Source organism: Emydura macquarii, unplaced genomic scaffold, assembly GCF_026122565.2.
Source record: "Emydura macquarii macquarii isolate MOO-44397 ecotype Brisbane River unplaced genomic scaffold, CSIRO-AGI_Emac_v2 contig_705, whole genome shotgun sequence".
Lineage (NCBI taxonomy): Eukaryota > Metazoa > Chordata > Testudines > Chelidae > Emydura > Emydura macquarii.
This window is the reverse complement of record NW_027130842.1, coordinates 12,917-28,068: the sequence shown is the minus strand read 5'-3', so window position 1 is coordinate 28,068 and position 15,152 is coordinate 12,917. Positions and strand designations below refer to the sequence as shown.

The window sequence follows — 15,152 nt, the reverse complement described above, 5'->3', positions numbered from 1 at the left end:
AACACATAATCAACATTTACACCTTGCGTAAATGCAATAAATAAACATTTGGGGCTTAATCATCAGCTTGACTCAGCCTGAAGGCGTGAAGCAAAGATGGCTGTCACCCACCTTTCTAAAGCAGGGCTGGCTGGGGACCTTACCTTGGTCTAGTGCAAGTTAGAGCAGCCAGGGGCTTCTTTAATTTATGCCAGCTAGAAAGGTTCCTTGGAAGTGCCCCTCTCCAGGACATCCCCTTCTTTTCCCTGCTGCCCCCGACATACCCCTGACCCTGAGGAGCCGGAAAGAAATGAAGTGAGGCTGGTTATACTAGGCTTTGTTTCCTTAGACATGAAGGGCTGGATGAGAGATGGAAGCTGCAGGGAGTTGGTTGTAGCTTTCCAGTCTGGATTTGCCCATCTCCAGTGTAAGTTATTTCTGCACATAGACATTAAACCAGTGTAAGATTGGACATAAGGGAGCTCTGACCCACCCCACTCTGCACCCACCCTCTCCTTATGCCAGGCACTGTCGGGTAGGGGAAGTTGATGCATGAGGAAGCTATGATACCCCTATCAGCTTTATGTCAATGAAAAATGTCCTTGTTTAACGGGAGCTCTAAGCTGGCCATCTCCACAGCTTTAAGGCAGTGGCTCTCAACCTTTCCAGATTATGGCACCCCTTTCAGGAGCCTTTATTATCGTGTCTCCCCAATTTCACCTCACTTAAATACTACATACTTACAAAATCAGACCTAAAAATACAAAAGTCTCACAGCACACTCTTACTGAAACATTGCTTACTTTCTCATTTTTTCCATATAATTATAAAATAAATCAATTGGAAAATAAATAAAGTATTTACATTTCATTGTATAGCATATAGAGCTGTATAAACAAGTCATTGTCTGTATGAAATTTTAATCTGTATTGTCTGTTAATGCTTTTTATGTAGCCTGTTGTAAAACTAGGCAAATATCTAGATGAGTTGATGTCAGGGCCGTTTTAAGATCTTCGTAGGCCCTTGACACATTTGCCTTCGTAGGCACCCCGAAAGAAATAACTAATTTGATTTTAAACTATTAATAAATAGTTTTTTAAATAAAAATAAAAAATTACATATAAACATTTTTTTCGTAGGTCCTGAAAGTTTCATAGGCCCTAGGCACTGTGCCAATTGTGCCTAATGAATAATACGGTCCTGGTTGATGTACCCTCTGGAAGTCTTCTGCATACCCCAAGGGGTCTGTGTACCCTTCGTTGAGAACCACTGCTCTAAGGCCACTTTGTGTTGTTTACATTTATGTAGACAAACCAGACTGGAGAATCTGGCCCACTGTCTTTCTGTCCTCGTTATTCAGGAAATCTACCATTTTGCCCTCAATGTGCAATGCCACACACCATTTTAGTGGTTTCTTTTCTCCCAGATTAAAAATGACTTTTAAAAATAAATTCAGTGTTTAGTTTTGGTGTGAAGTGGGATTTGACAGGTGTTTAATAATCTTTTTAAATCCCGGAACACTGAGCGGTACATAAGACACAACTCAGGGACTAGATCTATAGGAGCTGTTTTTGTTTGTGGGTTCCCATGCGACACTCATGTTCTGGCAGCAGCAAACAGCAGCAAAAGGAATCAGTGCACTCTGGGGAGAGGATATAACAACTGTCTCAATAACAGTCTTTTTGCAGAGTTTTCATGATCTTAAACACCTATAATTAATGTGACTTTTCTTAAGAGAACTTATTTACTAAAGCTGTTTGACTTAGAACTCTTTCCTAAATTCTTGCTCCCATATAAGTTGCAGACTGTGAACTTTCTTATTGTACCATAAGACTTTGAGTCCCAAGAATTGCCTGAAAAGGAATGAAAGTGCTGCAAACAATATCTTTGGTATTTCCTCTCCTGGTCAGATTTCTGCAGTATTCTTCTAGCTGGTTGCATCCACAGCTGATGTGGAAGTTAACAAGCAATGCTAGTGAGAACAAAACTTTCATGGCAATAATGTTCTTGATTATGAAACTCCTTATTGCAAGAGACCAAATTGAGTCCAGCCCTCACTTTTTCCAGAACATAGTGCACACCTCCTCTTTTGTGAAAACCTTTTCTCGCTGATGAGATGGTTTATTGGCACGTGGCCAGTAGGTGATGAAGAAGCAGAGAGAGAGAGAGAGACTGAAAAGGGGAAAAAAAAAAATCGCCAAATGGATATTGGTGAGGTGCAGAATTGAAGTTGCTTTGCACAGTATTGTAGACCAGTGTTTCTCGATTGGTGTTCCGCAGAACACCATGGGAACACTGTTAGGCTTCCGCGAGAAAGTGACATTGTGCCACCGAGAGCAGCTGTTCTCCGCGCTGCCGAAAAAGGGAAGATGTCCCAGATTTTTCGGGAGAGGGTATCGAGTGTGAGTGTAATTTCCCTGCGGAGCCTAAGGGTTCCGTGGGGAAATGTAATTGAGAAATGCTGTCCTAGTTGTTTGTATATAATTTGCTTATTTCAACATTTTTTTGGCCCCATATGTAAAAATACTATTAAGAGTTTGGGGGGTTCCGCAATAATTTATCGAGTTCAAACGGGTTCCGTGGCCAAATTTAATTGAGAAACACTGCTGTAGACCTATCTATAATTTAGATATATGCTACCTAAATACAATGGTGATGACTACTTCAGAAACATCATAGACAGATAAAGTGAGGGATTGCAGGTCTCAAAATCAGTATCATGGGTCTTCAGGCTATACACAGACCATGGCCACCACCCAGTAGCTTTCCAAAGAGGTTCAGAAGAGAGCCAGCCAAGCTCTGGCTCTCAACCTCTCACCCCCTCCAAAGCTTCAGATTAGGGTAGATGTCCAGTCCCCTGGATTGGCTGGGAAGCACTACTTCAACCAGCATGAGTAACAGGTCGTTCTCCAAGCAGTTCAGTGATTCCCTGGCTGGCTCTTATTACAGACCCAGGCTATTTGTCTAAACCCTGCCTTCCTGCCTGCTCCTGCCCTGCTTATCCCAAACCCTATCCTGTTCCTGGTCCTGCTTTCCTGCCTCGCTCCACAGATCTGCTCTTATGCACTATCCCTGACACTGACTCCGGCTTCAATCCCTGGCTTGACTCCTTACCCTGTCTCCAGCCTTGAGCTTCGACTTGTCATTTGACTCTGACTCTGACCTTTGGCTTGGCGTCTGACTCTGACCCTGGTTCTGGTTCCAGGCACCTCATTCTAACAGTTAGGCATGACTACCCAGGCACCGATTCCCTACAACTAGCTTCGACCACTACCATCTTCCCAAGTGGGAAAACTGAGGATGGACCCAGTGGAGCTCCCCATACTTAAAGGGGCATCAGCACTGCTCAAGCAGGTGATCTATCTCCAGGCAGACAACCGAACACTTCAGGTGCACAACGCGCAGAATCAGGCATTGCAGGGACAAGTCCATCAACTCCCTGCAGAGAAGGCTGTGCTCCAGGCCTGTCTGGTTGTGCTGTCACCTGAGCTGGGACAGCCATCCCTCTTCCTGGGAGCTTAGATGGGAGCCTCTCCAAATTCTGAGACTTCATGAATCAGTGCTGCCTCTTGTTCTTGCTCCAACTGCAGATATATGCTTCCAACCATGCCTCATAGCAAGCCTTCAGTGACAACATTCTTTCTGATTGCAAATCCTCTGTTCTAGCCATAAGACTTCACCATAGGCTTGTACTCTGACACTGGCCAAATTGCAAAGTACTCTTTCTTGGCTGTAGAAATGTTTCTTCCTAACCCACCTTTGTTCTACAAGAAACATAGGACATCTTAACAATGCACAATACCATTGTGGAATGGTAGCACAGAAGCATTTTTGGTGTTGGGGTAAAAATACTCAGCTATAATTAAATCAGGTGTGTTATGCTCTTCCACTTGTAAACACTGCAGGTCTTCCCCCATTTTTCCTATCATTGAATATCATGGAAAATGGTTTTTCAAAAGCATGTAGGCCTATACATCTAGACCCAGACCACGTTGATGTCATTGGACCAAAAGCAATATATTTTGTTTATTAAAACAATCAAAATACCTTGGGTATGAGTGCTTGGCTAATAAGATCAGGAGAACAAGTTTTCTTTTGAGATATGTGTTACTTATTTTTTGAGTTATAATTCAGCAGAACAACTTAAGCATGCATTTAAGTCAATGGAACCTAACTATGTGTTTAAAGTTCAATCCATGTTTAGTGGTTTCCTCAGCAGGGATGGTCTCCTGAAGTGAGGCCTTGGCTAGAGCTAAGGATACAATGAAAATAGTTTGCCTTGTGATATTTCACTACTTGTGTATCTAGTCATGGCTCATATTTAGAAGTGCAGAAACACATAATGAGAACAAACATTCAAGAACCTTGGTAATGGCTAAAGGATTAAAATGGTCAAAGGCTGAGGTGTTGAAATGGAAAAAGGGGAATGAGACTGTGACAAGGTGCTAGGCTAAGAAAAACTAAGCTAACTGTCTGTCACATGAGCCCTAATTAAGGAAGGAGAATTGGAGCGTGCTGAGTAAGTCTGCACTTAATAGGCAAATAGGGAGCAGCTGCATGCCTCGCTAGCCAGGGGCTACAGATGGCTCACAAGAAGACAGTGCAGTTCCAGAGAGAGGGGGGAGGGTAAGAGTCTCTATTGGTGTCTCTGATGGTGAGTCTGCTGTGGTTATTAAGCTGACCTGTGTGTAGACAGAAGCGGGTGGGCAAGTAACAAATAAAATAAACCTCATGAGGAGTGCACCAAGCTGAGGTCTCTGACTGGTTTGTGGGTGGAGAGGAGCTGAGCAAGAGGAGGGACCTGCACAAACCTGCTACAGAGACACATGCTATTTCTGGAATATTTTGCCCATACATAACAACAACTGACCATCTTTGGATTCCCTTTCCCTTAGAAGACATCCTGCTGTTTTAAAAGTCATTAAAGTAATTCCTTTTTTCATTCATCTCAATAGATACTTAATTATAATAGTTAACATATACATTGAAAATAGAACATAGAGATCCCAGACAGTTTAGGGTCTCAGCAATGCTAGAAAATAAGGGTTTTCCCCCATGGAAAATATCAATGAAAATGAAAAATAATTCATTTTTGGTGTTTTTTGCTGCCGTCATGCCTCATGGCCACTCTAGTTCAAGTGCCTCAGGCTCCATTATCCTTTATAGGCTGCCCTCCCACATTGGACTATATCTTCTGTGGTGTGCGCAGTCTACCTTCTGGCTGTGTGGAGGTTATGTGGCATGAAAGTTGCATAGCCATGGTGCATTATGGGAGATGAACTCTAGCTGTAAAAAGAAGAATGAGAATATCAGGTGCCTGAACTACAATTCCCATGAGGTACTGTGGCAGCATTTAAGAACTGAAATATTTTGGGTTTGGGATAAAATGTTTTGGCTTATGACCATTCACTGTTTTGATGAAAAAATGGAAATTTCTACTGAAAATAGACATTTCTTGCAAAAACAAGTGTTTAGCCATAAAACCAATTTTCCAATGAAAAGCAGTTTTGATAGAACACTTTTAACCACCTCAATGAACAAAGTAAATGAGAATCTCTGTCTCATAAAACTTACAATTTATTAGAAGCCCTTCCAAAGCTTTTTGTTTCGCATATATAAGTAAATGCAAAGTTCATCCTCCCTATTCCAATATGGCTATGGACCAAATCAAATAATCTCCCCCCTGAGTTGTTTGTGCATTATTTCTGTCAGTTGTACCAGCAGAATGAAGAGTTTCAGAGCAAATCTGCCACAGGAAAGATACCGTAGTTGACTTGTGAACTCACCAGGGACTGCTACAAGTCTTCTCTGCTGTATATATACTAGCAGCAACCCAGTTAATCCGACAAGGAAAGAGGAAAGATTTCAAATGCATTTTCATTGTGCATTGCCCCAAAGGAGTCATATGGAGAAAAAAAGCAACCAGACAAGCTTTGCAATTTAATAAGGAAAAGGAGATATATACGCACTTTGCAGATAAGCTTATAAACCATTCATTGATCTGAATCAGAAGATTTTCTAAATGAAACCAAAGACTAGAAACAAAAGCAAAAATCCCAGCCAAATGTATTTTTTATGAAGAGATGAAGTACAGAGAGTGATCAGGTAAAACATCTTTTACTCTAAATGTGGTGTAACCAACTGCATTTTGTAAAGTATTAGAAGAACTGCAATTCATTTCATTTTTCCAATCTCAGTAGTGGAATGACTGTAATGACAAAACGTTTTTGATGATTCTTTCAGAGGAAATATTCTTCTGTGTATGATAAGAATAACTTGAGCCACTATGTAGAATAAAGAAGTCAATTGAATCTTAAAATGTGTGGCAAGATCATTGAGGAACTGACTAGAGACGGACAGCTGGATCATCTTCAACAATTTATGTTATGCCAGTGACAGATAGAACATCAGTAAATGGTATTCATGAGCTGATATATACCAATGTGAGGACTGCTGGGCTGGGCTAGAAATTTTGTTTTTCATGAGAATGCAATTTCTTAAAGGTTACTTTTACAAAATCTGTTACTGAGTTCACACTATATCATTTCAAACTACTAAAGCAAGATAAGATATTAAGGTCATTTCTTGAACGCACTCTTACTCACTCGTGGGTAGATCTCTTGATTTCAGTGCTGCTACTCATGGTAGTAAAGTTATACACATGCTTAAATGCTTGTAGGAATAAACTTAATTAGACAATTTGCTTCCATCAAAGTCAGTGTTAAAACTCTCAATGACTTTAATGGGGTAAGGATTTAGCCTACAGTGGATCTGCTACTTTCTATATCTTTGGGGTAAAAAGTAGAAAGGAGAAAGATCACAAGTTAAGCATGCACCCAGCATTACTTGATTTTGGGGACATTCATAGCAGAGGGTTATTTATATAAGATAATCAACATTACTATAATGACTCTACATTGTGGTATCAGCCTGGCATACCTGTTGTTAACCTGCAATATGTTTATAATAGCAAATGTTTATATTCTTATAATGTAATGGAGTTTCAAAAGGATTTTAGAAAGTATGCCATAAACCTTTCATGTACTCTGTGGTACAGAAATAACTTTATATGAACCTGACAAGCTGGGAGAAAGAAAAGAAAAGCAGGAATATGTGGGGAACAAATAAAACGGATGGATAACGCAGGAAAAGGGACATGCCGCTATAGAATTGGAAAGGAGGAAGAAATGGGATTTGCAACTGAGGTAGTTGATTTCTTTAAAATCTGTATTCTACTGAAGAATGAATCCCTGAAGTGTACATAGGCTAAGCATCTAATTAAATGTGGGGACTTTGTAGAAAAAGAAACCTCTTCTTGGAATTACTGGGGGAATATATTTTACTACTGTGAAGAAATGATAATTAAACTCCCTAACTCTAATAACACACACACATATATATATAACACGTGTGTACATTTATGTATGTGTACGTGTGCATGCACACACTAAGATATACGATGTACCTTCTCAGGCCATATAGGCACCTTCAAACTCCATCACTTTAATTCTATTGTACACCAAGAATTGTGAATCACTTTGCTGGTATAAGGAGTAGCATATAGATAAGAGTATGCAGACTGTACTGTGACAAATATGTTTTTCTTTTTCTTACACATGTATATGTGTAACAATATAAATTGGTTTAAATAAAAAAATAGTAGTTTTAAACAGTAATAAAGGATTAATACAGTTCACTAAACTGGTGTCATTTTACCTGTTTTTCAAATCTTTGAGGTATAGATTCTTCAGGAAACCAGAATGACTACACAACTCTATGGTATTATATTTCTCTTAATCCGAACCAAGTATGTGTTCAGTGTATGCAGCTCAGTGCATTAATATTACAAACAGAAACTTCTCTTCAGTGACCTATCAGCAAGCATGTTGAAATAAGGGGGGTGTGAGTGAACTTTTGTCACTCTTTTACCATGAGGTCTGACCAGCTTCACAAAGTGCTGTATATTAAAATCATTATAGCATCAACCAATTTTGGTTTCCTGATGCTGTAATGTCTCTTCTGACAGTATGGGCAGTACCTCTAGGAACAAAGATGTCTAAGATGATAGTTAGAGCTGTACAAAACAGGTGAGTGTCGCATGTCTCAGGCTTTCATTTTGTAAATCACTTATCATAGTGCTTATAGCATTGAATGTGAGCTCCAAAGAGAAAAATCCAAAATTCTTTAAAGCTGAACACCTTAAGATTCAGAAGTACTTAGTAAATGGTTCAGCTTATGTTTTTGTTAGCGTTGCGCCAAAGGCTGCTATCTCTTATACAGGTGTAAATCTGGAGTAATTTGAGATGTGAAACAACTAATCTGAAACGCAGGTATGCAGATGTTGCCATTGGTCATGTTACTTCATTTATTTAATTTTCTTTTTCCCCCAGAACTGGCTGTCCTGTAATACTTTTGAAAAGGTTACTTTCGATGATCCCAAGTCATGAACTCATCCAACATCTGGAGTCCACAGAATGTGCAGTATTGCTTTGACTTTGTTAACAATTCATGTGCTAGAAATGTAAGGTCTACAACCAGTCTTTGGGCCATGTACCTCTTCATGGTGGGAGCTATAGTGCTCACAATGAGTGGAAACCTGCTTGTGATCGTTTCCATCGCTCATTTCAAACAGCTTCACTCTCCAACCAACTTCCTGATCTGCTCCATGGCAACTGCGGACTTTATGCTCAGTTTCATGGTTATGCCCTACAGTATGGTCAGGTCTATTCAGTCATGCTGGTATTTTGGAGACGTCTTCTGCAAACTGCATACTTCTTGTGATATGATGCTGTGTACCACCTCTATCTTCCATCTGTGTTATATCTCTGTTGATCGTTACTATGCAGTATGTGACCCCCTGCATTATGTTACCAAAATGACTATCCCTGTGACAGTAGTATTTGTATTAATTAGCTGGTCCATACCATTCTTATTTGCCTTTGGCCTAGTTTTCTCAGAGTTAAATACTGATGGCATTGAAGAATATGTGGCTTCCATTGACTGCAGAGGTTTCTGTGCACTGATATTAAACAAGCTCTGGGGAGTGATGGGTTCTCTTATAGCCTTCTTTATCCCAGGCACAGTGATGGTGTGTATTTATGTTCACATATTTACCGTGGCAAGAAAACATGCAAGACAAATTGCTGAAATTCCCAATGCAATAAAATGTGTCTCTGCAATGAGAAACAAAATCTCTACAAAAAAAGAGAACAAAGCTACTAAAACTTTAAGTATAGTCATGGGGGTGTTTATTTTGTGTTGGCTCCCTTTTTTCATTCTTACAATAGCTGATCCTTTTATTAACTTCTCAACACCTGAAGACTTGTACAATGCCTTCCTCTGGCTGGGATACTTCAATTCTACTTGTAATCCAATCATTTATGGATTATTTTATTCTTGGTTTCGCAAAGCATTTAAATTGATTGTGACTGGTACAATCTTCAGACCAGATTCTTCTACTCTTTCTTTGTTTCCTGCAAATAATTAGTTAACAAGGTAGGCATTTTAGGAATGGAAATAGCATTAATAGATGCCTGTGCTGCTTCTGGAGATCTTGTAGAATAGATCACATAGAGAACTACATACTGACAATATTGACAAGAATGTACACATGCTTTTGGAGAAACTCATTTGTAGCATGTCTGTATAGGTATTGCTGAGGGATTAGCATGCTATCTTAATGAGCTGTCTGTGTAGATAGTAGGAAGTGACAGAGCAGTCTGGCAAACTATAAGTACATTCTATGCAGGTATGTTACTGTATACGCAGTGATCATTTTGCCAGCTACACTACAATATCATTTCTGTCCAAGTACCAGTTGGAGCCTCTAAGAGCAGTATGTAAGCATTAATTTGTTATTTAGTTGCCCATGTTTCAAAATGGACTCCCCATGCTGGGCCCAATTACACCACCTTTACCCCAATGAGAGTATCTTTCTTGAATTCTGAACATGAAGAAGGGAAACAGAACCAAGCCCAAAATGTTTTCTCGAGCTAAATACTGATCTTTATCTACATACAAGCTACCCAAGCCAGTCTCAGACACACCAGTCAATAAGCAATTAAAGTCTGTGGAAGGAAAGTGATTTGAATGTTCATTGATTCCGTGTATGGTTTGTGTTGTAGCTGCTGCACCTGAGAAATCACCTCTCTCTCCATGTGTTATTAAGATAGCCGAGATCAGCTGAGACCCTTAGGAGTCCCGACGAACATCTGGGAGCTCAAAGTGGGGAATTTATGCAGGAGGGCAAAGGTGGTGCCTAAGTTTGTTCTCTTTTACAGTCCATCCAAAGTCCACCGTTTTTATGCTGGCTTCTGCCAGAGGGGCAAAGAAGATCTCTTGTGGTAAAGGCCTAGTGCTATTTCATATTTGCCATATTGATTTTGTACTGTTTATGAAGCTATGTACATTCGCCCAGAGGCAACAATGATCAAATACATTTTAAAAACTGGGAATAAATAAAATATTCATAAAAAATGTATTATATTAGTATATGTCTACACATTTGCATATCAGCATATATCTGGGATGGTATATGTTGTGTCAGTTAGAGGTTGGATAGACACTAGAGGAGTCTGAACCAGAGACTGGATTCCCCGTTCTGGTGGTCGGTGTCACTATTTATGTATCATGCACATTATTGTAGCTGGGAATCAAACCCGATTACTAGTTCAAAAGCTACTGCTATATCATGTGACTATGGGATCTTTTCTTGGCTGAGCCAGCAGGAGCTACAGTAGGTTGTCCCATTTCAGTACTATTTTGCAAATCTATCATTATTTACAGAGAACTGCTTTCATATTCACCTTTCTACATGACCAGAAATCAGCATTCAATTAAAGTGGTGGTGCTGACATTGCCACCAACAGAAGGAAATAGAGATCTCTCAAGGGCTTGATAACGAGCCATGAAGCTCCTCACAATTCAAAACCAGCCCAGCTTGGTAAAACTGCTACCATCTGATGGCTTGTTTAGCAGTTTATTTGAAAAGAGTTGCACTTGCCAGTCTTCTGAAGATGGCAATGAACAACAATCAACATTTACACCTTGCGTAAATGCAATAAATAAACATTTGGGGCTTAATCGTCAGCTTGACTGAGCCTGAAGACATGAAGCAAAGATGGCTGTAGCCCACCTTTCGAAGCCAGGGCTGGCTGGGGACCCAAACTCGTTCTAGTGCAAGTCAGAACAGACAGGGGCTGCTTTAACTTATGCCAGCTAGAAAGGTTCCTTGGAAGTGCCCCTCTCCAGAACATCCCCTTCTTTTCCCTGCAGCCCCCGACATACCCCTGACCCTGAGGAGCCGGGAAGGAATGAAGTGAGGCTGGTTATACTAGCCTTTGTTTCCTTAGACATGTAGGGCTGGATGAGAGATGGAAGCTGCAGGGAGTTGGTTGTAGCTTCCCGGTCTGGAGTTGCCCATCTCCAGTGCAAGTTATTGCTGCACATAGACATTAAACCAGTGTAAGATTGGACATAATGGAGCTCTGACCTACCTCATTCTGCACCCTCTCTCTCCTTGTGCCAGGCACTGTCGGGTGGGGGCAGTTGATGCAGGAGGCAGCTATGATACCCCTGTCAGCTTTATGTCAATGCAAAATGTCCTTGTTTAAAGGGAACTCTAAAATGGCCATCTGCACAGGCTTTAAGGCAGTGGCTCTCAACCTTTCCAGACTACAGCATCCCTTTCAGGAGCCTGATTTATCTTGTGTATGCCCAGGTTCACCTCATTTAAATACTACTTGGTTACAAAATCAGACCTAAAAATACAAAAGTCTCACAGCACACTCTTACTGAAACATTGCTTATTTTCTCATTTTTTTCCATATAATTATAAAATAAATCAATGGAATATAAATATTGTATTTACATTTCAGTGTATAGCATATAGAGCTGTATAAACAAGTCATTGTCTGTATGAAATTTTAATCTGTATTGTCTGTTAATCCTTTTTATGTAGCCTGTTGTAAAACTAGGCAAATACCTAGATGAGTTGATGTACCCCCTGAAAGACTACTTCATACCTTGACACATTTGCCTTATGGGTGACCATAATAACTAATTTGATTGCTAGTACCATTTTTTTAAATAAAAATAAAAAATTACCACTTTGTGCTGGTTACAATTATATAGACAAACCAGACTGAATGAATCTGGCCCTGCTGTCTTTCAGACACTTATTGTTCAGGAGAATCTACCACTTTTGCCCATGAATGTGCAATGCCACTGGCCCCGTGTTTTCTGCACTTTCTTTTCTCCCAGAATACAACCATTGTGACTTTTAAAAATAAATTCAGTGTTTAGTTTTGGTGTAAAGTGGGATTTGACAGGTGCTTAATAATATTTTTTAAATCCCTGAAAACTGAGCAGAACATAAGACAGAGTTCAGGGACTAGATCTATAGAAGCTGTTTTTGTTTGTGGGTTCCCATGCGACACTCAAGTTCTGTCAGCAGCAAACAGCAGCAAAACAGCAAAGGGAATCAGTGCACTCTGGGGAGAGGACGTAATAGCTGTGTCAATAACAGTCTTTTTGCAGAGTTTTCATGATCTTAAACACCTATAATTAATGTGACTTTTCTTAAGAGAACTTTTTTACTAAAGCTGTTTGACATAGAACTCTTTCCTAAATTCTTGCTCCCATATAAGTTGCAGAATGTGAACTTTCTTATTGTACCATAAGACTTTGAGTCCCAAGAAATGCCTGAAAAAGAAAGAGAGTGCTGCAAACAATATACTTGGTATTTCCTCTCCTGTTCATATTTCTGCAGTATTCTTCTAGCTGGTTGCATCCACAGCCGACATGGAAGTTAACAGGCAATGCTAGTGAGAACAAAAGTTCCATGGCCACTAAGGATCTGCTTGGAGATTGTTTTTTGCAAGAGACCAAACTGAGTCCAGCACTTTTAAACAAAGTGGACACATACACAGAAGAAATGATTTATTGACACGTAAGTATCAGACAGAGAGAGAGACTGATTGAAAGTGGTGAGGTGCAGAAAATGGCTGTACAGGATATCTATAATTTAGATATTTGCTACCTAAATACAATGGTGATGACTACTTCAGAAATATCACAATTAAAGTGGATATGTGAAATGATGGGTCATGTACACAGACCATGATATTACAGAAACTTCAGAAGAGGGTCAGCCATGTTCTGTGCTCTCAGGTCTCACCCCTCCAAAGCTTGATTAGGGTAGATGTCCAGTTTTCCGGATTGGCATGGAAAGCACTGTTTAAACCAGCAAGGGTAACAGGACGTTCTCCAAGCAGTTCAGTGATTCCCTGGCTGGCTCTTATTACAACCCAGGCTATTTGTCTAAACCCTACCTTCCTGACTGCTCCTGACCTGCTTATCCCAAATCCCTATCCTGACTCCTTCCTGTTCATTGCATTCAAATCACTGACACTGATCCGTTCAATCCCTGGCTTGATATGTCTCCAGCCTTGTTCTTGATTTGACTCTGACTCTGACCTTTGGATTGGTGTCTGATCTGACCCTTTCTGGTTCCAGGCATATTGAGAAATAATGGAGATTCCCTACAGCTTACAACAATCAACAACAGGAAGGACTCAAGGAGCTCCCCATACTTAAAGGGGCATTGGCAAGAAGCAGGTGATCTATCTCCAGGCAGACAACCTAACACTTCAGGTGCACAATGCACAGAATCCTCAATTCTGAGAATGCCAAACTCAAGACACACTGATAAATTAGGGCACATACACCCAATAAACTCATGGATCACACTACAATAAGATTCACTAAATCAGCATCAAAATGAGCTCTTCTGTTACCACACCGGTTAACAAAAAGCCAAAATCACAGCCCCCTTTAGAAATTCCAGCCCTTGGTTCCCATCCTGACAAATTGGTCTAATATGGAGAACTGAAAACCCAATTCACCATATGAGGTTCTACCAATCCCAAAGGATCAGACACTCATTCACATGTCAATTATGTATCTCATATCATAACCAAATATCACCATGTAAGACAATCCTGAGCAAACTAAAGATTTACAAATAAAAGAAAAGAATTGTAAATGCTTAAGAGCTCATATACATAGAAATGACAACTGTGTCCTTAAATTAGGTTTGTAGCAGTGATGGAACAGTCTGCTGGTTTGCAAAAGTCTCTCTGGTAACTTCCTAAAGATTGGAAAGTCCTTAGTCCATTATTAAAATACTACTTTAGTTGTAAATCCACATTCCAGAGAAGTTGGAGCAGGAAAGAGTCAAAATGGCGATGTCTCAGGTGTGTTTTATATCCTTTGCTATCATGAAAGTTACTGTCCCAAACAAAGCCCACAGCTCCTGTGCATGGAAAGTTATTGGCCCAAGATGGAGTTCTGGGTCACATGAACATATCACACACCCCTATATGTTTTGCTGAATCACGGAGAGTGGCCATTGGCTTCTTGCTGTCTGAGGAAGGCCTACTGAGCGAAATGAGTTTCTTCAATGGCCCATTGTGAAAGCTGAGTGTCCTTAATGGGCCATCAACACATAGCTGGCTAGCCCTGATGTAAATCTACCTCGGGGGTGTCTCCCAGGAATACAACACATATTTAAGATGCAAGTACATAGCCAATGTTCATAACTTCAGATACAAAGATGATACATGCATATAAAAGGATTATCATACTTAGCAAATCAATATTTTTCTATTGATATCTTATGTGTCATATTTAATAAAAGACTTATGGAAATTGTGGTAGCAACATTGATATAAAAGGTCTACTTTCTTATACATAGCATCACATACGTAATGGATGAGCCTAATTACATTATTTCTTCATGTACCAGCTCTGTGAAGGGTGCTAAGATTAGAATTGTGAACATGTAGGCATTTCCAATATGAAACGAATTTGGACTGCAATTGCTATTACGTCCTGGTTTCAGCTGAATTGTAAATGACATGAGTTGCATTTTTTTCCCCTATATTGGTCAGGATTTTCATGTGTTCTAGTTGTGTTTCTTATTCTGCACGGTGGCCTTTTCGGCAGCTGTGGAGTTTTTAGAGCAATATGTGTTTTAAAAAAAATCAAAATACACTCATCCAATCAATGCTGGATATATAGGTGGGTGTTTGTGATTGTATGCAGAACCCCTGGGGTACTACCTGGTAGCTGGGATACCACTGAGCACTCTGTCTGACCAACTTGGGCTCACT

The 15,152-nt window shown here is 40.1% G+C and overlaps 1 protein-coding gene across 1 annotated transcript; it reads left to right on the top strand.

Annotated features, from left to right (window-relative positions):
- Nucleotides 1-8,422: 8,422 nt before the first annotated feature.
- On the top strand, nucleotides 8,423-9,466 carry LOC137149135 (trace amine-associated receptor 4-like). The gene has a single exon (XM_067542509.1). It carries the CDS (start codon nucleotides 8,423-8,425, stop codon nucleotides 9,464-9,466), a length of 1,044 nt encoding a protein of 347 aa, XP_067398610.1.
- The last annotated feature ends 5,686 nt before the right edge of the window (nucleotides 9,467-15,152 follow it).

Coding starts and splice junctions, on each gene's coding strand:
- LOC137149135 (XM_067542509.1), top strand. CDS start 8,423: ATGAACTCATCCAACATCTGGAGTCCACAGAATGTGCAGTATTGCTTT.